Source organism: Mastacembelus armatus, chromosome 7 (genome assembly GCF_900324485.2).
Source record: "Mastacembelus armatus chromosome 7, fMasArm1.2, whole genome shotgun sequence".
Classification (NCBI taxonomy): domain Eukaryota; kingdom Metazoa; phylum Chordata; class Actinopteri; order Synbranchiformes; family Mastacembelidae; genus Mastacembelus; species Mastacembelus armatus.
In genome coordinates this window covers 15,423,895-15,449,651 of record NC_046639.1, presented here as the reverse complement: position 1 = coordinate 15,449,651, position 25,757 = coordinate 15,423,895, and the positions used below count along the sequence as shown (strand labels likewise).

Genomic DNA, 25,757 nt, shown 5'->3' with positions numbered 1-25,757 from the left:
GGAATGTAGTGTGAAATAGCGCATAGCGCCCAATAGATCCACGACATGATGAGTTGCGAAGGCACATGAAGTGTTTACTTGCTGTAGCACTCCATGGAGACTGATTTAGCACAGTCATCGCAAAGTGACTGACTTCTTTCGTTTGGCTAGGGTGTAACAACTCTCCCTTTAATTACTTTGGAGCCATGACTAACCTCCCGGCGAGTCACAGGGGCCGACTCAACACTGCCTGACGAGTGCACTTTAAAGGAAGCAAACGAGGGGTTTGGGGAGCTAGCCTACAGTCGTGTGCACAACCAGTAGGAAACAGCTCCCAGAGTCTGTTTGATTGGTTTTGACCTTGTCTCTAGTTAGTCAAGACCTATCAAAGACACTGTTCAAGAGCCCTCAGGCACCTTTCCCTCAGGCTTTGGCCTTTGTCAGGTTGGGGCTCAGTGGAGCTGCAAGCATGGCTAACCCAGTCTGGTGCTTGTATACAGGGAGGAGAGGGAGTGCTAGGGAGAATGTCTGGCAGCACATCCACCCCTCTGGGCCAGATTAACCTCAGGTCATCCCTCCTGTGGAGTTTCTCACATGAAGCTAAATGCCAGTGCTGAAAGAGAGCAAGCAGAACCAATACTGTATTATGAGTGTCATTCCTCAGACACTGTTGCTACTAGCATCACATCACAGGTGTCAAAAAGCACACAGCATTTCTCAGCACTCTTTTCAAAATTCTTTTTGATTTCTTATTTTTGTAGGTTTGACTGAGTTGAAACTGGTACTAAGTCAATTAGTGTCATCCGTATGAGCTTTAATCTAGTGTTGTCTTACATTGTTGTTTGAACAGTCCAGACTGATTGGAGACAACTTGACATCAGCATTAGAGCCAAGGTCCTCAGAGATTATCAGAAAAGACCTTTTCAGAGCTTTTCTTCCACATCCCCATTATCCAGTTTTGCATATGAGCACTCACCAAAATACCCCCATAAAAGATTAATGTCCCTTTGCTCTCGCTTTTTGCCTTTCATTGGTACGGAGACCATGCATCAAAGTACACGGCTTCCATCCGTGATTCATACGGTACATGAAAACGCTGTTATGCCACAAGAAAATGTATATTGATAGTCCAAAGTTTGGGAGCGGCTTGTAACTAAATATTGCGTCAGTTTGTTTTTATTAACAACAGCCAGCCCAACCTCACCATTAATCCTGTCTCTTTTGTGTTTGCTGTTGCATTAGGAATGGCCTGCCACCAGATAAACCCGCCAGCGACGACATCAACCTCTACCAGAAATATATTGCCAGGTATGCAAATCCCTCAGTGCACTACACCAATGAAAAAATATGTCCAAAACACAGTTAAACCTTTTTTATCTACTGATAGTGTGTTTTATTCAGTGGTGTAAGTAGATCTTAGAACGGTATAAGAATGTTCTCTGTGCAGTAAATTCATTAAGAAAAGACTCCAATTTATGTGCTGAGAGGAAGTAGAAAGATGAGAGGTAATGAAAGAGAATGGTTTGATGGTAGCCACTGTAACTGACTGTATAAATGCGCACAGTGTGCATCGTGCTAAAGCACTGAGAAGAACATAATACTGGGAAACTGTACTGTTAGCTGTGAGTGACGCAGAGAGGATATGAGCTTAGCCCAGGTTCTTCTTTAGTTCTGTCATTTATTGTTGAACACACTGACTGATCGAAAAAGTCAGTCATTCACACCAACAGAGACAAAAACATCAGGGGAGGGGAGGGATCTTGCGTTTCAATGGACGCAGAACAATGTCCCCCGTTCTGGATTCATTTTGAGCTGACACTAGAAAGGTGATTATCACTTGTTTGTTTATTCCGTTTAAAAAGAAAGAAAAACAGCATTTGAAAAGCCAAAGTGGCTTTGGCGTTAATGATTACTTCTCCAAGCCATAACATGAAGGGCACAAATCAAAGCTTTGGCACTGACAGACACACACACACAGATACACACACGCACACACACACGTCCTCTTCTCCACACACATACACACACACAAAACCCCTTCCTTGGACTGATTACATTTTGCAAGAAGATTTAATTAAGGAATTTTTAATGAGGCTTCTGCTGGCACTGCCAAGAACTGTTTTGATATTTGCGCTGCATAATGCATAAAATTTGTCTAAACATCTCGGCAGTTGATGCACGGGGAGGCTGAAGATAAGCCCAGATACAGTTTCAATTTCCGTGTTGAGGTCGGGAAAAAAAGAGAAAGGAAAGAAGAGGAGGGAGGAAAAAAATGGAAAAGGAGGGCTCATAAAAAGGGCAAATGTAGCACTGAGAGGGGAGGTAGAAGCGGGGGAGGGTCCCCTTTGGAGCTAGGGCTAATGAGTGTACACTAATACTAAAAACCAGCTTTGTAAATGTGTTCGCCTTCAATCCTCGTGAAAAGGGCAAAAAGTTCGTTTTCTCACAACACTACAGTTTGATGTTTTAAAGAGCTTCCCTGGTAGTGTTTAGTTGCAGTTTTCACTCTTTAAATGCTTTCATGCACCCACTATTGCCTCAGCACTTTGATCTGTGTATCTCTATTGTAACTGGAGATCCGCTGCAATCTCTGTATCGTGGCGATATTAATATTTAATCTGCTGCTGAATAGAAGCGGCCCATTAGGCCCCCTGACGCGGCAAGTGGGAATTGTCCAGAGGCAAAGTGATACAGCTGGGCAATGAGCTGAGGGGCGGGCCATAGTCTCAGGGGGCTGAGGGGTCTTTGTGTGTACATAAGTGTAAATGTGTGTGTGTGTGTATGAAAGAAGAGTATAGAAAACACTAACGTTTGGCACATATGTTGACTTGATTATGTGCGTACACGTAGTTCCACTTGTTTTGACTGGTTTTGTCTTTTCTACGAGAGCCATCAGACCATCCTGGACCCTCTTTGCCTCCACCACCATTTTCCAGACACACACACTCACTATATACTCACCCAGCCAACTTAAAAAGAGTAGTGGATATGCCGTTCAATTAGCTTAATGAACTCAGCAAAGTGATCTGTAAATGTAGCTCTGGGATAATCCCAACAAGGAAAAAACAGAAAGAGAGATGGAAAAAATATTACTTAGTCCCCTTTTCCCCCCTCTCCTCTGCACTAGCAGATGGAGCTCTTGGCAGCAGCAGTACAAATGTTTATTTGTGTGTTTTCACTGGTAATTGGAGGATTTTAACAGTCATCATCGTCAGGCTTATAATCACCATCATAAAAGTGGCTGTACTGTAGCAAACAGCAGCCTTTATTAAACTAGCGCCAGACTAAAATCTGATTTTTGGATGCCAGATAAGGGAGTGAAAGGGTTTGGGTGAAAAGTAGACAGCTGTTTCTACATCCCAGGATACCTGACCCTTTTCCACACAGAGTAAAGCTGTGGTTAACCTGAAACAACTGTGCATTGATTTGACAAAGGTTTTCACAGCACTGAGAAATAAAGTAGTCATGGGGTTCTTGATCCTTGAGTGGGTGTGCGTATGCGTGTCAAGGGAAAGGGTTTCAGTCTAATAAGTGTATCTTACGGCTGCTTTGGAAATAAATGGAGCTAATTTGGCTGAAATTGGTGTGACAGACGGGTAAATTGTTGCAGCAGTGTGGAAAGCAGAAGTCAGCTTGAAGGTGTGAGCTATGTTACTTTAAAGATGAGATGAGCATAATGACTTTAAAAACTTACCTGCTTTATTTTGTTCTCTTCTTGGAATTTCAAATAATTTCTTTGCTAATCATTACTGGGTTGCTGTTGATTATTTTTGAATCACACTGACATTTTCTGAGGTACTTTAACATTCATCTTTTTCATTCCCCATGACTTTTTCTTTGCGCATTAAGCCCTGGTGTGTTCCCAGGTTTTGAACCAGTCATAATGTCCTTTCAGTCGTTGCTCTGTGCAGCTGTTCAAATGTGTCCTTTAACTTGGTTTTCAGGTTCTCTGGAAGTCAACACTGTGGGCATGTGCACTGTGCCTACCAGTACAGAGAGCATTACCACTGCATGGACCCTGACTGTAACTACCAGGTGAGCGTGAGTATTTTATTATTTTTTTGAGCACCTCCAACATTAACATTTTCTCCTTTATGCTGTCAACATAGATTTGCAGACAATGATAAAAATAAAATAAATGCCACTCAGTTCATATCAAAAAGAAAGAAAACGAGTAAGAAGAAATAAAACAAAACAAAAAAAAAAACATTCATACTATAGAGAAAACATGTAATATACAAAATTTTACACAGGTACTATTCTGGCTGGCACTTGCACTTCTAGGAAACTGCAGTAACAGTCTCAAGACATCACTTTAGGCAACTTTTAGTCTCTGCTGACTACTGTTCTTATAGCAGCAATAACGATGTGCAGTATATAGAGAAGAGCAGTTTTGAATAGAAAACATTTCACCTTAACAGAACACATTCCAAACCTACAAACAACATGATATCAGGGACATCGAGATTACAGCACTGTTGATACATGTCTCGATCATCATTCAAAACTTCTGTAATAAAATGACCTGGCTGTTTGTTTAAGTGACCTAAAGCTATGGATCCGTTTTTTTTTTTCAGGACATGAAAAATTGGATGTGGTGATCCCAGGATAGACAAACAGAATAATGTGTCATCTTTCATTAGTGGTCACACCCAGCTGTAGAGTATGCAGATAAAAAGTTTGTTGGCCTTTGGTCTGCCAAACAGGCTGTGGGTGTTTACATCCGTTCTGTTTGCAGGCGTCTTCCAGGCACAGTTGATCTTTGACAGTTGGCCTTTTATCTCAGGGGTTAATTATAAATATGCTTAAAATATGGCTCTTGTATTTATGTCTTCTTTTTCTGAAGACATCTGCCAGATATTGGGGACCTGCCTTTAATCCCCTTTCACATTATTATAGCCTCAGGAGTTGTCACGTATGGCACGGAAGGAGAAAAAACACAAAGCAGATACATGCCTTGTGCTTGCTGCAACATATGGGCTGTGAGAGTTGTACAAACATGGGTAGATTTGTCAAAGATGTCAAAAATCCATGCACAGCTATAGCTCTGTGTGTTTTCCATCTTTTCTTAACAATTCTTTGAATTAAGCCATCTTCAGCTGTAAATCTCCTTTGTGTGCTCCTGATCAAGAGAGATTACCACTCGATAAATATTGTTTATGTGGTGAAAAGCATTACATTGCTAAGCTTTCATTTTCTGCATGAATCCCAGTTCACAGTCTGATGAGACACATTCTTGGAGGAATACAAAGGAAAATCATTTCATGTCATTATTTAGAGTGTTAGTTCAGGTTATCATGGCAATTTCCATGGTCAGCTCCACATTTCTCTGTTGCTTTCGCTTTGCATGAAAAAACAGATATGCTTTGAAAGCCAGCTCTCGGGATGTCAATACCCTGAAAAAAACAGGCAGACTGTGATGAGCAGCCCTTTTCGAAGTGATAACTCATGAAATGTTACATGACACACACTCCTGGAATATTATCCCACTGCCAGCCTCCGGGCATTTGGCTGAGTCTTAACATTTTCCTTTCATGGGCTTGTACATGAGGGAGAGTGTGCATCTTGCCACACTAGTGGGAATCCTAAAATAAATGTAGCAAGTGGCTCCCAACCTTCATCACCACTCAACTGAAAATGAGATCTTTTTCCCAGTCAGCTCTCTCCATGGCCTATTTTGGACAGCTTGATGGATCGAATGTACCATGACCGCAGTTCAACTTATCTTCCACTCATCATAATCATTAGATACCAGAAAGCCTAAAGCCCATAGTGAGGTCAGGATTTTTCAGGAAATTATTCAAAAAGTGATGAATCTAAAGCATTTCTTAATTAGATTAAAATCCTAATGAAGTGTTTGCTCCTACAAGAATAAAACATCTCAGAAATAAACAGTGGGAAACAGGCCTAGAGCAAAGAAATGAACAGCTGTGTGAGATCTTAGCTTTTTACACATGCACGCGTGGAACACATGACACAAAGCAATTACCCTACTTTGTACAGCAATTAGTTGGTTTTTAGAATAGTGCTTTCTGATGTTTTTCCTTCAACTGGAGATAAATATGGATTGAAGAACTGTCTCATTGATTTGCACTTCTCCTGTTACAGTTTCTGTTACATCAGCTTAAGCCCAATTACAACAGATTTGGTTGTTGGAGGTCTCTGTGGACTGACTTTTGTGTTTTTTCTTCCTGACTCCTGGGTGTGGGAGGGATTTTTCACTTATTTATTTATTTATTTATGTTATAATTTTAGAAGGGTTTTTAGCATATTCACTCATCATTACAGAAGCCTGCACCAATAGCAAGTGTTAATGCTTTAATTAAAAATGGAATTATATCTCGGCGAATTGAAAGGGAAAACGTTTTTGGTTGGCTTGTTTGTTTGCTTGTTTCTGCTGTCTTCTGTTTTCCCCTGTGCATGTTTGAGAAACCATCTGCATGGAACATAATTTTTCCAGAAGCAGAAACATCAGAACTGTGATCTTGCATGTCAATTGATTCATCTTTAAAAAAAAAAACACAGTTTTTGGTGGAAGGAAAAAAATAATGTAGAGACATGCCGTGTATGTGAAATATACTTCATGTTTTATATGGAGACTCTCCTTGTGCCCAGAATGTCACTGAATCTTCGGTGCAGTGTTTGGATAGGACACAACTATAAGATATGCAGAGTAAATCAATAACCACAGAACGCATCATATTTAAAGACATCCCGACCCTATCAATTGCAGTGTGTACAGTCCCCCCAACCCCTACCCGCCCACCCACCCACCTCAACTTGCAATTGGCTCCTGTATGTTGCAGCTGCTGTGTCCACAGAGATAAAGTGACTTGTTGCTGAATCTGTAACTGGTTTAAATAAACTCCAACCTGTTGCTGTAGATTGTTTCTCCCTCCCCTTTTGCAGAGATTTACCAGTAAGCAGGATGTAATCAGGCACTACAACATGCACAAGAAGAGGGACAACTCTCTACAGCATGGATTCATGCGCTTCAGCCCTCTGGATGACTGCAGTGTCTACTACCATGGCTGCCACCTCAATGGAAAAAGCACCCATTATCACTGCATGCAGGTACATTACACAGCCTCACACCTCCTCTGCCACCTACACATATACCCACAATAAACCCACAGACACGTACAGGAGGCATGCACGGAAAAAAACAAATATCTGCAAATATGGCCACATGTGCTTCAGCATTCTGTACAGTACAAACAACCCAAAACTCACACTAGTAAAAAAAAAATTATGTAGCGGATGTATGCATAATTCATAATTCACTTTACATTTCAGGGTCACACAGAAAACATGCACTTCAGTCAACCAGATCACACAAAGTTCATTAAGGGCATTAAAACAATGACATTTAAGCTCAGTTTAAAAGAGAATAAGACAGGTAGAAAATGAGTCATAGAGCAACCTGATCCAAATGATCCCCAGACCTGGGAAATCGGGCCACTCCTAACACATAGTGTACACAACTTCAGGATATAGGAGAGTCAGACAGTTTACCTACATCTGTGAAATGGAATTACTGTTCCACACTTTTTCCATTGACACCAAAGTGTCTTTAAAGAGCAGTTTGGCAAAACATGTCTTAAAGTAAATAAAAGAAAATTGAAAAAGGGTGAATGCATGTGTGGCTGCTTGTTCTATCCCCAGCTCTTCACTCTCTCACTCCTTAATTGGCATGGATAAAATTCAGTTACGTGTTTATATAAACTACACATTTTTCATCTTTTAGTACCAAGCAGCCAGTTGAAGATTATTCCTCCTTCTGGATTTGTTTAATTTTTTACATCTGCTTATTTTCAATGTGTCATTGTGCCGAGAGCTTTCTCACCAGCAGGGCAGCAGCGCAGCGGAGCATGGCTTGAGATATATTCTTTTTTAAACCCCTCTAACGGCGTAATTGTTATTAGGACATTTCAGACCTTGCTTTAACAGTCCCTGAGAACCTGCAGATGTTGGCATCTGCTCTCATGATTTAGGGAGGAAAAAAAACAGAGTGGCATTTTTTTCATTGTTTGACTCAATATGGAGAAGTTGCCCGGTTTGTGCGGGTGAAAAGTGCCAAGGATGATATACAATTGTTGCTTTTAATTCAAACATTACCTGTTTTTTTCCCCCTCTATTGGCTCTGAGGGTTCCTGAGTACCAGAACATTTTAAACTAAAGACCAAGACAGTCATCTTACTCGTGTCTGCTTTCCTCTACCCCCTCCACCTCTTAAATTTGTTCTCAGAGTTACAGTAAGTTTGTGGTGACTGCACCGTCACACTCCAAATATGAATTTCATTTTCTAAAAGGTAGCTTTTCCAGGAAGGTACTGTAGTTTTTGCTGCCTGCTGTGACCACTGCTTCTTTCAGTCACTTTTTTCCCTTTTGTTCCAATTGTCACAATGAGAAGACTGTTTTCAATTCTCAGGTTTCACTTGTAACTTGTACTGATGCACATTACCACAAATTAAATTGTGAAAGTGAGAAAAAAAGCCTTCTTCCACCCATTTCTAGGCCACTAGCATTTTCTTAACCACACTGTGCTCTTTTCTGTGTAACTCATTGTGTATATCTGATCTGTTTAAAGGCCAGCATTTCAGTCGTTTTTTTCAAACTGTTCTTGCAAACTGAAACCCTCATCTTTGCTGTAGGCCCAGATCTTGTTTTGATTGGCATGCATTGTTTGTGTTTGCAGGTGGGCTGTAGCAAGGTGTACACCAGCACCTCAGATGTGATGACTCATGAAAACTTCCATAAAAAGAACGCCCAGCTGATTAACGATGGCTTCCAAAGATTTCGTGCCACCGAGGACTGTGGCACAGTTGGGTGTCAATTCTATGGGCAGAAGACAACACACTTCCACTGCAGGTGAGTAGGTCTAATGTGGTGGATGTTTCTCTGCGGGGTTTATTTATTTTCCTGTAAAACGTACATTAGACGTAAACAGTATTATTGGTATTATTATTAATGACATTATTATCACTGGCTTATATATGAGGCCAATAATAGCAGTTTACATAAAAAGAGAAGCACACAGTGGAATCACAACTAACAACTTCCTATTAATCCTTCTGAACATCACAGTTTAGTGGCAAATCAGAGTTAGTTAATTTTTTAAGACAATGTGGCCTAAAGACAGAACTTTTATCATTGGATGTAGAGAATCACATGGTTGATTCATCAAAAATGTATCCCTCTGGCAAAGGTTGCAGGTAGCGATATGTCAGTGAGATGCCACTGTGTCATTGCCTCAGTGAATGAAGTCATTCCATCATTCAAGTATTTGAATCATGTGGACTCTCTCCATGACTGCCGACTGTACTGAGGTACTAAGGAGGCTTTGTAGCAGAGCATTTTTTCTAATCATGTTTTCCACTCTTGTATCAGGCGTCCAGGCTGCACATTCACCTTCAAAAACAAGTGTGACATTGAGAAGCACAAGAGCTACCACATTAAGGATGATGCCTATGCCAAAGATGGCTTCAAGAAATTCTACAAGTATGAGGAGTGCAAGTACGAGGGCTGTGTGTACAGTAAAGCCACCAACCACTTCCACTGCATCCGTTCAGGCTGCGGCTTCACCTTTACCTCCACAAGCCAGATGACCTCCCATAAGCGCAAACACGAGCGCCGACACATCCGCTCCTCTGGTGTCGTGGGCCTCTCTTCCACCTTTTTGGCACCAAAGGAGGAGCCAGAGGAATCAAGCAATGATGACCTGATGGACTTCTCTGCCATCAGCAGCAAGAACTCCAGCCTGAGTGCCTCGCCTACGACCCAGCAGCAGTCTACCACTGTATCACACCTGTTGGCCACACCCACAATAGCAGTCTCCTCATCCTCCACAACAGGCCACACTCTCAAACCTACACCCTCTCTGCCCAGTGCAGGCCAGCGTATGTCCAGCTTGCTGTCCCAGGCCCTGCCCAGCAACATGCCAGTGGCCCTCGCTCTTCCCAACAACACTCTGACCGCCTCCAACCCATTCTTCTCCATCATACCCAGGGTGCCTCTCCAACCACCCCCACCAGCCGCTGGCCTGATTTCAGCTGTGTCTTCTGGGGCCCATTCCATGCCCAGTGACTCACTGACCCAAGGTTGTTCCACAGCAGGGGTCGATGGAGCAATGGCATCAACTCCCACCTCTTTCGCCACCTCCTCCATCATGGAGAAGATCTCAGCAAGCAAAGGTCTGATATCACCCATGATGGCCAGATTGGCAGCTGCTGCCCTGAAGCCCTCCAACAGCGACACAGGTCAGTCGCTTTAAATATGGTTACATAGAAGATATACACATAGCCCATTACACAGTCTATAGTAATGATTTGTGCACATTGAGTCAAACGTTTTTATCAGTTGTAAAGTTCAGCTATGCTTACTCTATTTATTTATTCATATGTATTAAAATATATGGCAAGCAGTAACCTTTTGAGCTATGGTCAGTGCATACGCATGTAATATACTGCATTTATATCAGCCACATCCTTTGTTCTGTGTGTGGACACACTACAGCCGGAGCTTAGTGAGTGCACTCAGAGGTCACTTTTGTCACTGCATCATAGTGGAGAGAAAGGCAGAAAACTGCTGCTTTCAGGCGTAAAGGGACATACCAGAGGCATGGTCCTCTGCTCTGGGCTTGTTATTGTGTTGATCGTTTGTTAGATACCCACAATCCATTTGGAGATAAATGCGCTGACAGGGGAGAGTACAGCCTGTAAAAGTCTCTTATGATGTTCAGAGTGGGGGCTCCTGGGGCTTGTGTCGAACATGTTTCCTCATCATTGGTCTCTTATCTATGTCTGTGCCCGTTCCAAGCAAATGGAGGTGAAATGAAATTAAGTTCAGAAATTGCAAGAACAAAAAATGTTTTTTTTTTTTGTTTCCTCTATGCAAACTGATAAAAAAAAAAACAGAAATCGCTCAGGCAGAAATGACTCAGTGCACCAGAGCTGAGAAAGAGCTTTTTTTCACTGATACAAGAACTCAGACGCACTTGCATAATCAGCAAAGACTTTCTAGAAACCTTCTGTTTCCACAAAAACATGTCAATATCTATTTAGCATAAACAAAATTCACATAAATTTTGTAGGTAATTGCCTTGTCTATGTTTATCATATTGCTCTAAACAAAGCTTCTGAAAATGAAAATGAAGTCGAGGTATTAAATTTATAATGCACCACAGAGCACAGTCTTGCATTCAGTAGCAGTGGGGCCTCCTGTGCTGAGCCTGAGCAGGTGGGGTGTGGATTTTAAAAAGGGCTACAAGGGGGAGCATCTCCGGATGTTGGGAATGGGAAGGATTACAATTCCTGGTGGTGTTCCTGGAGCAGGACAGGCCCTGGGAGAGCGCTGGGGCAGCTGCTCAAGGGAGCCAAGTTGAGCCCAGGCTGTCAGGCTTGAGCTCCACCTCTGGGCTTCCAGCAGGTAGTATGGGAAGCCCCCCAATGAGGGTGGGGCCTACACAGATGGCGCATTCACCACCCCTCTCTTTCTCTCACTTGGAGTGTACAGCTCAGATCTCACTGCTGGATAACAAAGCTGGTTTGAAATATGCTTCCCTGTTTGAATCACATTTTATTGTACACATTCAGTGCAGATAGAGGATGGAGGCCCAGCTGTGGTTTTGCTTCTCATATTTGCTTCATAAAATGTGTGAACAGGACTTTTGGGGCTAAAATGAGGAGGAAGTGGTTGTGCTCCTCTGTCAAAAAGGTGTGAGAAAAGTCATAGTGTTTGTGGCTATTTCTTACTGTGTTTATATTTTTCACAGGGTTGTGAAACTTCACCTCTATTGTGGTGAATTGTGCATTTTTTCCTGTATCTGCTTTTTTTTAAATTTATGTTTCGCTCTAATTTACCACTAAGTGTTTTTTTTCCAGAGATTCAAGCATCTGAAGGGTTTACTAATTAGACACACAGTACAAATGATCTTTCACAAGCTCTGTATCTTATCCGGAGTAATTACATGGTGGTACATTATTCCTGGATAATTTCCAGAAAGAAGCTGCTTTGAGTCAAACTCATTTGTTCTCCCTCTTTGGGAAGCGGATAGAAAAAAATAACTTGATGCTGTGCGACAGAGTAAGAGACTTTTGCACTATAATCCACCTTAAACTGTTCGCTCATCCTCTGAGATCATATAGTGAGTGTTTGCTGTTGATATAATGTGCTCTCATTTGGTCTGAGAGTTGATGTAATTGTCAGTGACAGGGCAGGGTCTGTCTGGTTAGTTAATTTTGGGTGTACTCTTATCAAGTTGGTGGGAGGGAGGGAATGGGGCATGGAGACTTAGTAAGCTTTTGGTGACCTCAAACCAGATGCAAAATTGTTTTCCTTTTGCCCAACCCTGGCCCCACCCTCAGCCCCTCCAACCTCAGCCATTGTCAAACTGAACTGACACTGACACTTCCCCATCTCATAGCTTTCAGCTGACAAGGCCCAAGACTGGCATTTCCATTCCTATTCTGCCTGATATGTCTCTGGGTCATTGTGCAGCGGCGGGGAGGGGGGGACTGTGTTCGGTTTCCCCCTTACGTAGGCTGGTCTTGTTTTCTCCCCAGCAAGAAAAAGAAAAGGGGCCTCACTAGGCTGAAGGCCAAGGGCACACACTTGGTTGCTCATGACCTTGCATGTCACAATCTCTCAGCACCAGCCTCAATTCTTAAACAACAGATTACTCAACAAACCAATCACAGCCACTGGCGCTCTAAAATTTTCCAGGCTACACCAGGTTCCACTCACTTTTAAAAAAAAATTAAAACATCACGCATTGTCTACCAATAGCCCAGCTTTCTCTGGACAGCCCCAGGACAAATTAATATTTCAGTCCCTTGGGATCAAGGGGTGGGGTAGAATTCACCTTCCTGTCAGCATTTTTATCCCACGTCGCCCCCTGATCTTTATTTATTTCATTGTGGCACTCCTGTCCTTGCTCTCAGCATCCACGGAATACCTATTTGGAAGAGAATGTGATCGAGAGGTCACGGTATTTGAACCAATCTGATTGGCTGTCAGCTCCAATCTGACCGACATAGCACCCCTGTTCCTTGTGGGTATGCTCAGTGGCATTGGCTGCCGTCCGTTGTCAGGCCAACAAGGAGCCTGGGAAGGTGGGAAGGGAGGGGGTGGCCAATCTGAGACTGCCACTTTCCCTCAGCATTAGCATCTCACTTAATGACCAGTTAAGAGGCAGCCTGGCAAATGAGTTGTGACAAGTGCTGCAGAAAAAGGAGTCTTTTTCACTCATATCTCCTGCCTCTCAATCACCATTTAAAAGGTTTGACGGCCTGACATAATTTCGCAATAATTATCACTCGGAGTATTCTTTTCGGGCCAGGACAGAAGTCAGATTGGATCTCATCATTGGCTAATAATGCTGACCAACAATAACTTTGTTGTCTCTTCTCTCCTCTGCATCTCTGGCTTGATCCTCAGGGAATGGGCAGCCGACTTCAGCCAACCAGTTCAATCTAGTTCAAGTGAAGCAGGAGCCAGTGGACGGCAACTCTGGGGCCCCCCAAGACTCCACACAGGAGCACAGTCTGGATCTGAGCAAGAAAGACCACAGGTACACAGCTTTATGATACATAAAAGGTTAATGCTGTGTGGAGAATATTAATGTAGCCCATATATTATCAAAATAAATCAACAAGAAAATATGAGTTCTCTGATTGATAGATGATTTCTACCTTTTTGGCAGCCGAGGGTATATTCACAATTATTTATCAAAATATCTTAGGAATATACGTGTGTACATTTACAAAACCCTCAACATTTCTCCATTTTGTGTGAGAATGATGTTTACATAAACCTTCAACTCCAGTTCCATCCAACTCATAGTAGATCTTATTTCTTAAGAAGACAGCATTTTTCTTCTTCATTATACAGGCACACCTTGTGTGATAAATAGTAATATTTACTGTTCTCATGCAAATCTTGACTAAACATTGTTCATTTTCCTTGTTCCAGTAATGAATCAAACGGACACCCTGTACCAGGGAATACATCTCTTTTATCCTCGCTTATGAATAAGGTAAGATCCATCCATCAAACGCCTTTCATCCCAAGACAAATTAGTGGGACACGGAGGGGCCTGTTTGTTTTTTAATGTTTCACCGCTAATAAGATGAGTTTGTATCATTTAAATTTTCCAGCCATTTTTCATACAGTGTAATTTTCACTGCACCTTTCACAAATTAATATAATGAAGCAGTAGCTCGGTGCCATGCCAGATATATAGAGATGTTTGTTTTTTGATGAGCTGTTTTGAACTCGGCGTCCATTTTTTCTCCTCCTTTATACTTTTTCTTTCCCCGCCTCGCTCCACATTTATTTATAGAGTTATTATAAATTATTTGATTAAAAAGTCCGGGGGAGAAAAAAACAGGAAGGCACTGCCCTCATTTTTTACCAAGTCTAAATGTTAGCGTATGGAAATTTAAATGTGTTGTTTTTTTTTTTTTCGTGAAGATTAAAATGGACATTGTGTTAATCATATATCTTATCTGACTGATACAAATGTGCCAGGTGGTTTCCATTATATTAATGATGTAATGACAGATCAGCTTCCATTATTTTACTGCTGCCAAATGGTCAAGATCTCCTCCCTCCCCCTTTGTGCATCCCCTTCACACACAGACACTTAACTTCAGAGTTGCTGTCCTCACAGCAGTCACTGAACCCAAACAGTGGCGGAGCATGAAGACCTGTTGTATAATAGCTCTGTCATCTTAGCTTTTGGGGGTGCCACTGAAGCCACCACATCACATAAAATAGTTAACATTTACTCCCAGAGGACACTTGGCAAACACACTTGGCCTGCACTCAAGCAAAAGCCTGGATATTTGTAGATCCGGCTGTGCTTTTTTTTTTTGTTTCACCAAGTCATTAGTGTGTGTGTTAATTCTCACACTCTTGGAAACATATGCAAGTGCCCAGCTTACATATGCTCAGATAACCCGGCGGGCGGTGGTTTATGCGCTGTGTGTTTTGTAGATGTCACAGGTGAACCCTGCCCTCTTCAATGCCATGAACCTGAAGACAGAGCTGGAGGCAGGCCAGAGCAGCGACTCCTCAGAGGCATCACAGTATCTGAACAGGGTGCTAAAGAGACCCCTTCCAGAAAAACCCACTGAGATCTGGAGGACATACCTCCGCAGGTAGAAATGCTGAAGTGCATATACTCACTGCAGCTGGATTCATTTTCTCAGACTTAACTGATTAATTTTGATAATGAGAAAACCTCACAGTGTTTAAAAGTAGTTTACTCAGAAGCATCTTTTATATAAGCACTTCTCATCAGATACTATATCACTGGGATCCACCTCAAACATAAAGAACTGAAAGAATCTTGTTTGTGGGAATTCTACTTACAGTAAAATGTATGTTGTTCTGTAATGTTTGGTGTTTATTTGGTAAGACACTAAATTTCGTCATTCTTTTTGTTAAGGTTTGACACAGATGACTTTTGTGAGGCTCAGTGTGACTTCCTTCAGAAGGTGCACTTTCACTGCGTGGTAGAGGACTGTGGTGCGCTCTTCAGCACTGTGGATGGGGCCATAAAACATGCTAAGTGAGTGTCACACTGCTTTGTGATTAGAAAACATACTTTTGCTTTCAGCTTTGTTGATCAAAATTAAAATGAGCTTCAATCTGACTGTTTAGTTTCCACCTTCGAGCCACCTTAAAAGTGAAGTCAGAGCCTCAGTTCAGTGAGGGCAAGGACTCCGGTGAGGGAGCACCAATGCAGCCTGCAGCTCCAGTATCAGTGGCCAACAATCCCTCCATGGATGTGGCTCACCTCACCTCCTCCGGTGGCTACAGCTCTCCTCCTCCCTCCCTGCTGGCCTGGAAGCAGCTTACCGGCAGCATCCCTCAGATGCCGGCCTCAGTGCCCAACCTGCCAGCGAACTCCTCTCTGGCCACCACCTCTCTGGAGAATGCTAAGCCACAGGTCAAACCAGGTTTCCTGCAGTTCCAGGAAAAGTATGACAAAACTTTTGTTTCTTATTGCATGATGGTATGCAGCAGAATATTTTGCTTTTGCTCTTTTCGCCAAGTGTTGATTAAACCGTATTTTCCATTGTCATTCATCCAGCGATCCATGTTTGGCTACTGACTGTAAGTATTCAAACAAGTTCCACTTCCACTGCTTGTTTGGGAATTGCAAGTATGTGTGCAAGACCTCTGGCAAGGCCGAGTCCCACTGTTTGGACCACATCAACCCCAACAACAATCTTGTCAACGTCCGTGACCAGTTTTCCTACTACTCTCTTCAGTGTCTCTGTCCCAACCAGGTAAGTGCAACTTGATAACTCAACCAGAAGCTGAATCACCTACTGTCATTCCCCACAGATTTCTAAGCATGAAGTATGCTATCTATTAGACCAGTATTTGAGGTTATCTGACTCAAGGCTTTCACAACCGCTGCTCCCCGTCTTCCATCTCTGCTGAAAGAGACAGTCGACTCACCCCAGTAATGCCTGTTTATATGTCAATGATGTCATTTTGACTGCCGCATTCTCCTCTCAGAAAAGGCCAATTTAGCTGATATTACCCAATAAATCATTGTCACTTGCACAGTAAACAAGGCTGTCTGGAATAGGGCAAAAATCAGAGGAATGCTTCGCAAATGAAACCTAAATGGCAGCCCCTGCCTGCTCTCATGAGCCCGTATTTGGAAAACCATTTAAATGAATTCATTAATGTGTCGAAAATCACCCCTCTCACAAAAAGTCCCCCTCCCTCCCTCCTTTTACTCCCCTCCTCCCCTTACTCTCCATCTACTGAACTGAGCAGATCTTATTTGGCCCAGTCCTTTGGGATGTGGGCCTCACAAACAGATGGTGGTGTACAGACATGTTAGAAAGGAGGGGTGTTTGTGAGAATCCTGGAAAAAAAGTAATTGTACATAGAAATGTGGGATGTTTCAAATGACCAGAAAGGTAAAGACTGAGGTGTTGATTATGGTTTGGAGAATCTGTGTGTAGTATTCATTTTAGCTTTGCACAATGGAATGATCAAATAATATTAATCAACTCGACTGACCTTTAAACCTTCACCACATTTCACTCATGAAATGGAAAATTATGTGTCTCCACTGTAGCACTGCGAGTTCAGAATGAGGGGCCACTATCACTGTCTGCGGCCCGGCTGCTGCTTTGTCACCAACATCACCACCAAGCTGCCATGGCACATCAAGAAGCATGAGAAGGCAGAGCGCCGTGCTGCAAATGGCTTCAAATATTTCACTAAGCGGGAGGAGTGTGGAAGACTGGGTAAGAAAAAAATACTTCTGGTCCTGCTTTAGCCTGATGTCTTTCTTCTTTACCTTTTTTTTAAAATCTTCTCTTCTTGTTCCACACATCACTCCACAAGCCCACAGTGCCAGTATAAACACGGCAGCCCTTGATAATAATTTGCCAGGAGAGATGTGTGGATTAAAGGTGTTAAATTGAGAAAGATGTAGATTGATTTTTGGTGGCTGTTGCAAGAGGATATTCTCTGTGTTTACAAAGGGAGAGGGACCTGTGTTGGCAAACACAGTGTCATGCTGTGTGAGTGGTTTAAGAGGCATGAAACAAGTCTGCCTCATAGGTTTTGTTGCTATGTTTTGCATATTCACAATGGCACCTCAAGTCCCAGAGGTAGTCTTGCCTGTACTATATGAGCAATAACGTCAAAGGGGGCAATCACATCCAGGTTGTTTTCCTCTTCCTTTTGCCCCTGTCAGAAATGAGCAATTAGGTTTGTGTTTGTTAATTATCCGGCTTGTCTGGTTTAGCCTGTTTGTGTTCTGAAGCTGCGCCTCACAGCCACCGCTGCCATCGCACAGAAAAGAATTAAAAGTGATCTGTTTTTTTCAGGCGGTTACACAAGCTTTTCAGAACGCAGAAACAAAGCAAACAAAAACAGGCCCTAAACAGCTGTTTTTTGTCCCCAGCCTGATCTGCCAACTGTATTGTTTGGGCTGGGGGAAAAACAGAAAGGATTACCATCACTAGCACTCCAGTCATAAAGAATTGATGGGCTGCCAGTATCCATGGCAGCAACATTAAACTGAACACCGCTGATGATGTTACCTGGTTTCTGTCTCACAAAAGGCCCTCCATGGCATGGGGGTTACTGTTATTTGCTCAACTTTGCGTGTGTAAAACATGGTGTGTGTAAAAGCTATTTGATGCCGCTGAGGTGTTGTGTTCTTAAACTGGATGCCATGGTTACTGACACGCTAGCACCTGCCCAGCATGTTACTCTTTCAATTATTTCTGCCTGCTTTTATATAATGGTATTTGATTAACAAGCACAAAACGGAACATTCATTTAATTTGAAATCATAAAGCAATTAGAGCCAGACCGGTTAAAACACAAGAAAAGAACAGAAGAATATGAGACACACAGTACAGTGGAGAACAAAAGGAAAAATGACAATGAAGATGCTTTGAAAAATGAATTTAATATGGTAATAATTGTATATTTACTTTGGTTTGCAGGGGTGTGTGCATTATTGGCCCACAGAAGATGAGAATTTATTTATGTAAATTCCTAATTGAATAAAGCATGTCAGTGTAATAAAAGAGCTCCACAGGTTTAGTGCACAGAAGCCTTGACTTGCTCAGTGTGACACCAAAGTGATCTAATATTCCTCCTACATTTACACTCTGAAACACTTTGAAACCCAATCTCTCTTTTGTCAGAGCTATATCATGAAATTAAAAAAAACTAAAAATATTTCACTTTGTGTTTGATCTAATCATAATGCCATCATACTGATAATACTGCATTTAGCATCGTAGCTGCTCTCAGAAGCCTCATGAGCCAAAGAATAATTCATCTGCAAATAAAGAGTTTACAATTGTTCCTCTTTTCTTTTGTAGGTTGTAAGTATAACCAAGTCAACAGCCACTTCCACTGCATCCGAGAAGGTTGCCAGTTCTCCTTCCTGCTAAAGCACCAGATGACCTCACATGCACGCAAACACATGAGGCGAATGCTGGGGAAGAACTTTGACAGAGTCCCATCCCAGGTAGAAACACGCAAACTGTGGCATATGACATATGCCATTTTGAAAAGGGTAATTATCAGAAAATATGGGCTCAGTGAATGGAAACAGGTGTTGAATAGTTTATTGAATTGATATTCCAGCACAGCCAAGGTACCAAGCACACACCCTTTTACTGACAGGTTAATTAAGGAACATATTTTTGAGCTACTGTACTTTTTTATGCATTGTAACCATTAACCGACAACATTTTTTTCAAAGCACAAGATAGTTTTCACCCAAATTTTCCGCTGAAAATATATGATTAAAAAAGGTCCTGTTCAACAAGCAAAAAGAGGGGACGACACAATGAGCTACAAAAGTAGCATATTTTCATTGTTGATTTCACTTTTTTTAAATTATTTAAGCTTAAAAGTTAACAGGTCTATTGTTTACTATCCAGCTAATAAATAATACTAATAAGTCAATGTGATACATGTACCTAGAATGATTGGTTTTGTTGTGTTTTTCTTCTTAAGTCATACTTCATTCCTTCGGGGAAAAGAGTAAGACGTTTATTCAAAGTTCTGTAAAATAAGAGCATAGTGCTCCTATCTTGTCATACCAGACATTGACAAATCATTCATGACATTTTTCTGATATTTCACACTGAAGAGAAGGCTTTTCAATTCTAAACTTTGCATTATGTTCTGTGCCATAGGTTGATTTACATATGTGGACTTTCTAGTTCTGTTTGTTCTTTTTTCATCTGAATCCATTATATAATGACAGAAGTGCTAGGTTCATACTTTCAAAATACTTTTGAAGTCTTGAGAAATGCTTGGTTGTAAGCCAAGAGCCAACACCTGCATTTAATGACACATTATACCTTAAGATGACTGCTTCAAATGTTCCTTTATAATGAAGGTTTTTATTGTTTTTCAGGTGATGCCACTCGGTCAGAGGGCAGATGAAGTGCAGCATGCTTCTGGTATGGTGTCTGGCTCTGCAGCGACCCAGCCTGGTATCACCTCCAGTTTCTCCTGCGCCATCATGGATGAGACCGATGATTACATAGACTACATGGGAGGGGGAGGAGGCAGCCCACTAGGCCTCTCCTCAGAGTCTTCAAACCAAGACCGGAGCTGCACCAGCACACCTGTAGGCAACGATAGCTCTCCAGCAGGTGAGAATATTGCAAAGACACCTGACAGGTGTCTAAGTGGCAGCATGTAGAGCTTTAATATAGTTTAGTCTCCAACATTCAACATCATACACTCATCTACCCTACCCAGAAAACTGGCAACTTATTGTTTTATGCGTTCATCTGTCAGGTTTTCACGATTTAGTAGTTTGACTTAAATAATTATAAAGACACATCAGTCATGTTATATGAGGTTGATGACAATGCTGTATTCTTATTTTTGATTCATGGACAAGATCTTTTGCAGTTTGCCTGGTCATCCTCATAAAACATCCATTTTGTACATCGGTGGTTTGAGTTATTGCACTGTATGTAGCTTATTACGTTTTCCTTTGGCCAGAGATCATCCCTGTGCCTTAATGTCTACTTTAGCACTTTTAGTGGGTTGATTTGGGGGTGAAAGAAAATGAGAATCAGTCTCTTTTTCCTCAAAGTTACTGAATAAATGGGTTCTTCTCTGCTTTTTTCTAAATCTGAGCCTGCCTGTTATTTTCACATTTCTCTATGTGTTGCCAATATTATCCACTACTCTCATTGTTGTTGTTTTGGCTGGTGTTTGGGTTACTTGTCTTGAATGGGCCTCATTTTGTATCATTCTCTTATCTTTTATCTTTCCCTTTTACCTCCCATCCCTCTGTTTGTGTGCGTGCGTGTGTGTGTGTGTGTGTGTGTGTGTGTGTGTGTGTGTGTGTGTGTGTGTGTGTGTGCAATTTGGCCTTGTTTGTGTGTTTTCTTCCCCCTCTTGTCTGTCCTTCACCCTCTATGGTCAACCTGTCTCTCCAGGACAAGGCTGCCCCGCCACCACTTCTGCACCCACCACCCCTGCTGACACTAGCGCTACCCAAAATGCACCTCCTTCTTCCCCCCTTCCTCCTCCTCCACCACCACCACCACCTCCTCTTCCTCCCTCTGCTCCTCAGCCTGGCCTCCAGTGCCAGGCCCCATCCCTCCCTCCTGCTCTCCTCCGACCTCCTCTCCCCTCACTCCCATACCTCCTCTCTCCATCCTGTCTGTCATACTCTCTGCTCAGCGCCTCTCTGGGAGCCACTCGGAGTGTTGTCATGCCAACCAACACACCAGCTTTCAGCCCCATCATTGCCACTCCGTCTCCGGTTAAAAATGACGTCCCTATAGTGCAGGATGCTGCAGGTACTTATCCCCGGCGCAAACCAACACTGCAGCTGTCACTCTCAATTGAGTCCTGTGCAGCATATAACTGTGTGATCCAGCCTTTCTCAGCAGTTTTGTTGGAAAGACAAGAAAGTAAAGGGGCTTTTCAGGATGCAGAAAGAACATTTATGTAGAAATGATGAGACATGCATGCTTAATGAGTAGGTACAGTAACGGAACAAATGTGTATAATTACTTCACTTACACCTTTGTGTGTGCTTTCAGTTTTAGTATTACTAGAATTTAAAGAGAGAGCAGTAAATTTGGCACCTGTAGTGTGAAGCCTGGGCCTTGTTTAGCTTCCATTAACAAGGCTGCATCAGCAGCCTCTTATTTTAATCACGCCTCAAGTTTTATCGAGGCCCACTGCTTCCTGTCTTACAGAACAGTGATCACATCATTAGCAGTGACCCCAGGGTGTTGCAAAAGGTGGGTGCCCCTCATAAAACAACATGGAGATAAGAGGGTTGGTTAAGACCCACAGCACCAGCTCTGTTTGGAGGCTGGAGACACCCTGTAAAAGTGTCATGTTCCAAAGTCAGTCTATCATTTCCCTCCTCCTTTAATCATTCTGGGAATAGAAATAAAACATTTGTGGCTCTCTGTGCTTACTCAGCTGTGAACCACTTCTGGTTGAGTAAGATGGCACATTAGACTTTCAACCAGGATGGTCTTGCAATGTAATTTGCTTGTAGTTTGTGGGTTTTACTTTGTGAGCCAACTGATTATTCTTTAATGTTCTTTCATCCTTTCTTTCAGGCAACACTATCTCCATTCCCACAGCCACTGGCGCAAAGAAACGCTTCTGGATCATCGAGGACATGTCACCTTTCGGGAAGCGCCGAAAGACTGCGTCTTCACGTAAAATGCTGGATGAGGGGATGATGCTGGAGGGCTTCCGGCGATATGACCTCTACGAGAACTGCAAGGACTCGGGATGCCAGTTTTCTCTGAAGGTGACCCACTACCATTGCACACGTGAGAACTGCGGCTACAAGTTCTGTGGCCGCACCCACATGTACAAGCATGCACAGCATCATGACCGTGTGGACAACCTGGTGCTGGATGACTTCAAGCGCTTCAAATCCTCACTCAGCTGTAATTTCCCTGACTGCCAGTTTTCCGGCAACAGCACCCACTTCCACTGTCTGCGCTGTGGCTTCCGCTGCACTGACAGCACCAAGGTGACAGCGCACCGCAAGCACCACGGTAAGCAAGATGTGATTAGTGCCGCTGGCTTCTGCCAGTTCAGCTCCAGCACTGATTGTGAGGTTCCCGACTGCAAATATAAGCTCAAGTGCTCGCACTTCCATTGCACCTTCCCAGAGTGTAAGCACACAGTGGTGGGCATGTCCCAGATGGACTCCCACAAGAGGAAACATGAGAAGCAGGAGCGGGGTGAGCTGCCGTCTGTGTCGCCCAAACAGGAAGGGGCACACCACCTAGGAGGGAGTGTGTCGGCGGTCCCTCCAGCCTCCATGGGTCTTTCTGCTTCCTCCCCCGGTGGCCTCCATGGGTTGTCCCACAACATTAACAGTAGTGCTCCATCCATGTTCTACCCAACAGGCGGGATAATGTCTGACTATAACCACCCATACCCGCCATCCTCCATCAGCCTTGACAACTCCCTCAACCTGGGCACCGACACCAGCAGGTCCCTGTTCTTCCTGAAGAACGCAGCCGGCCTTGGTCTCAGCGACTCACTGGACCTCAGCAAGAAGATTCACCAGGACGCAGTGCGATCTGGTCACAGCCCAACACCCCCTCTAGGTTTGCCGGTAGGTCAGGACGACACCACAGGAACATCCGGAGAAGCCGAAGATGACCTGTCACCAGAGGAGGAGGTGCAGGCAGATGAGGACGATGAAGAAGAGGAAGAGGAAGAGGTAGAGGATGATCTCAACACTGACTCAAATGATGATTCAATGGCGGAACCGGAGAGTTTTGATGCTTCCGTTAACCACACTGATACTTCCCAACTGGAAAAGCAAGACGCTGACCCTTGAAAAAAAAACCTTAACAGTGACGGTAGGAACTGAAGAAAAACCCTGTGTACTATGAACAAACAAAAATGAAAGTGGCCTCATTTATCATGTTTAGAGACTTCAGATGACAACAAAAAAACAACAACAGCGTGGAGAAAATGACGGCCCAAAATGATTTATTATGATGTTTACAAGATGACCAACATTATTAATTCAATTATGCATTAAAAAAATATGAACGGAGACACAGAGAATTAAGCTCTGTTTTACACACGGGGCAGCAATGTAAAGCATTTTACTACACATCAGTCTTTTTGTGTGCGTGCATGTTTGACTTTAATTTATTTTTATTTTTTTCACTTTTTTGTGTGTGGAAAAAAATTGTTAGAAAAACAAAAACAAATCTCTCTATATAACTATATATGTCAGTGTGTGTGTGAACAATGATATATAAAAGGAAATTGGTGGCACAGGCGACATGAACTGCAGGGGCACGGACACAGAAAAAGGGACGTGAATCACTAAGGGGAAACAGGATGTTTTTTTTCTGTATTAATATTATTATTATGAATTATTATTATTAGACACTGAGAGAATGAGGGTTACCTTTTGCTTGGGCCCTTTTCTCTTAGATGTTTGTCTCTGTTCTCAATGACATCTGGACTTGACCAGAAACTGTTTGGTCTCAGCTGCAGTCAGGCCTCCAGCAAGCCGCCGGCCTCAAAAGTTCTCTCTGACATTCTGCTAGAAATGTTCAACTAGCACCAAAACCAAGCTCAGCCCTTGTACTTTACCCTGTGTGTGGAGGAATCAAGTTTGTGTTTGGATAGTGCACTTTTCTATTAGCTGACCATGATGATTACAATGATGATAGATAACTCATAAACATATTTAAAAAAATATTTTTGTTACCATTTGCATCTTTGCATTACAATGTCATTTTGTTGTGTTGTTAGCCAGAAAGCATATCGATCTGTAAGCAGGTGAGGTCGTGATTAATGACCGGTGAGTCGAGTGGGTTGGGGGAGCAGGGGTGGGTGACCCAAGGAAATGATGAGTCACTCAGATGCAACGAGGGGGATGACAGAGAGAAAATGTCAAGGAGTGTGTTTTATGTTGAAAATGTACAGACCGAAAATGTCTCAACGGCATTTTGTTTTCCATTCACTATGGCTGTGGTTGAGCTCCTGTTGTAACGGTTTTTATTTAATATTTATGTGACCTTCCAATGAGAAATTTTAGGGTGTTATTGCACTTTTTAGGTTCATTTTTACCGTCTGGAAAAAAAATATTATATATATCTTTTAACAGGGAATTTGCTTTAAAAATGTTTTAGTTCACTTTTGCTTTAATGCACAAATAGATGTTAGCGTGACAAAGAACTGTTGTTCTGTGATTTATTTAAAGACTGGGTTTTATTTTGTTTCTGTGATTGGACAGTTTGAAAAAAAAAAGGAAATGGGTGCACTAGGAAAATGGTGCCCTCATAAGAAACACTAATACTGACTGTGATTTATTAAATTAATTCTTAAGTTCGTCCCAGTGCTCACTTACTGTAGTTCTAAATTCTAAATCTGACAAAGCCACCCTCAGGTTTATACTGAGCGACTATGTACAACTGAGGAGTGGGCACACTGATCATGAATTATCGCCTGAGCTTGGCATTGGAAATAAGTGATCATAATATAGGGAATAATAATGTGTGTAGATGATATTCCTCCAGATATTGTTTTGAGAAGAAAAAAAGGATGTACAGTATTTTCCTCTGTAAAAAAATAACTGTATATGAACAAAATGCTCTTTGATGAACAGCTTCCTTTAAAAAGAAAACCGTAAAAAGGAGAAATGAATAATAAAAAGTTCAAAATTCAAATAGCCTCATCACAGTTTGCTTGTGTGCCTGACCTTTTTTAATGACCCCAGTTGTTAAAACTATAGCATTGGCAGACTCCGTTTTAATATTTGCAGCTTTTTTTTTTTTTAATCTTTTTCCAAATTATTTCAGAAACTCTCACTAAAATACACTGATCTGAAATCATTCACTGATGTTTCTGTTTTATTTAAGGTTTAATGTTTTTTTTTTACCTTGTAATTTTTGTGTGCTTTTGATTTTTTTTTTCTTGTTCTAATTAATTGAAGTTCTCGGTTTATATTTACTTTGCTGTGGGCATGCCTCCTTCACCGACTGAACTGTCTCCTGGGACTGTGTTGCAAAGCAGAGGTGTTACTACATTTGTTTTGTTTTCTCATCATTTGCTGAGATAACTGTAGGGCTGGGCAACATTGGGCACTTGAATTTAGTGTGTGTATGTGTGTGGTTGCACGTGTGTGTGTATGAGGATGTAAAATAGCAGAATTTGCAAAGATTTCCAAATAAAGGAACTACAGTTATTAATAATATTACAATTCATATATAGTGCTTGATAGTGCTTCAGCC

At 42.2% G+C, this 25,757-nt stretch overlaps 1 protein-coding gene across 5 annotated transcripts in view; it reads left to right on the top strand.

Moving 5' to 3' along the window:
* The window catches only part of casz1 (castor zinc finger 1), a 75,064-nt gene extending 49,871 nt beyond the window's left edge, over positions 1–25,193 (top strand). For 2 of the 5 annotated variants that reach the window (XM_026331667.1, XM_026331665.1), the window contains exons 4-19: positions 1,222–1,287; positions 3,924–4,020; positions 6,889–7,053; positions 8,678–8,850; positions 9,370–10,238; positions 13,417–13,549; positions 13,951–14,014; positions 14,977–15,140; positions 15,431–15,553; positions 15,646–15,966; positions 16,079–16,277; positions 17,087–17,258; positions 18,858–19,006; positions 19,907–20,147; positions 20,949–21,314; positions 22,095–25,193. In XM_026331667.1, coding sequence (XP_026187452.1) covers positions 1,222–1,287; positions 3,924–4,020; positions 6,889–7,053; positions 8,678–8,850; positions 9,370–10,238; positions 13,417–13,549; positions 13,951–14,014; positions 14,977–15,140; positions 15,431–15,553; positions 15,646–15,966; positions 16,079–16,277; positions 17,087–17,258; positions 18,858–19,006; positions 19,907–20,147; positions 20,949–21,314; positions 22,095–23,341 — 4,549 coding nt within the window. In that variant the 3' untranslated portion in view covers positions 23,342–25,193. The remainder of the gene's footprint in view (positions 1–1,221; positions 1,288–3,923; positions 4,021–6,888; positions 7,054–8,677; positions 8,851–9,369; positions 10,239–13,416; positions 13,550–13,950; positions 14,015–14,976; positions 15,141–15,430; positions 15,554–15,645; positions 15,967–16,078; positions 16,278–17,086; positions 17,259–18,857; positions 19,007–19,906; positions 20,148–20,948; positions 21,315–22,094) is intronic. The other 3 variants (XM_026331666.1, XM_026331669.1, XM_026331668.1) reach the window with 3 other exon arrangements.
* The last annotated feature ends 564 nt before the right edge of the window (positions 25,194–25,757 follow it).